General features: G+C 46.4%; 1 protein-coding gene across 1 annotated transcript in view; it reads right to left on the bottom strand.

Moving 5' to 3' along the window:
- Positions 1 to 765, bottom strand: part of HELRODRAFT_82658 (hypothetical protein) — a gene marked incomplete at both ends in the record, with an annotated part of 12,259 nt that continues 11,494 nt past the window's right edge. Inside the window, 2 exons of the mRNA XM_009022695.1 lie at positions 1 to 104; positions 482 to 658. Coding sequence (XP_009020943.1) covers positions 1 to 104; positions 482 to 658 — 281 coding nt within the window. The remainder of the gene's footprint in view (positions 105 to 481; positions 659 to 765) is intronic.

Here is a 765-nt window from a genome sequence, read left to right as displayed (position 1 = left end):
CGGCAAGTTGTTGGTGTAGAACCAGGGATGGGCCAGGATTTGTTCGCAAGTGGGTCTGTCGTTCGGATCGACCGACAGGCATTTTCGTATCAGGTCCCGAACCTCTGTTAATTTTTGGTGTTTGGTCACGTAAAATTGCTTTCTTGTTGAGTAATCCACTTTAACAGATGAAAGTGTTAATTTCAAAGTCTTCGCGTCACATAAAAATTTGGCGAACGTTCAAAACAACGCATCATAAACATACACAACAGAAAGGAATCTTTGCATTCGAAGCAGGTCACTGCAGCACAGATTATGACTGGCTTTAATAATCCCATTTCACCAACACTACCATCACTATCATCATCTTCATCATCTTTTTCATCATCAGCATCACGACTTCCCTCATCACCATCATCATTACTAATACCTTCCTCATCATCACTAACACTTTCACCACCATCACCATCGTCACCAACACTCAAGACAACTTCACACCCACCAAAACTGAGGGGAACTCTGAAATGGACTTCAGCCCTAACTATCTGTTCATCGTGTTCGTACGGAATGTCCCCACACACCATGTCGTAAAGCAGGATGCCCAGGGACCACACCGTGGCAGGTAGGCCCTGGTACTTGTTCTCCGTCACCCACTCTGGGGGGCTGTATACTCGAGTTCCTGAATGGTTAGTGGATTGATGGATGGGTGAATGGGTGGAAGGAAGGATGGATGGATGAATGGGTGGCTGGGTGGGTGGATGGACGGATGGATGGATGGATGAATGG

The sequence above is a fragment of the Helobdella robusta genome (genome assembly GCF_000326865.2).
Source record: "Helobdella robusta unplaced genomic scaffold HELROscaffold_33, whole genome shotgun sequence".
NCBI classification, from domain to species: Eukaryota; Metazoa; Annelida; class Clitellata; order Rhynchobdellida; family Glossiphoniidae; genus Helobdella; species Helobdella robusta.
Note: the sequence above shows the minus strand (reverse complement) of the source record. Positions and strands in the feature narration are given on the sequence as shown.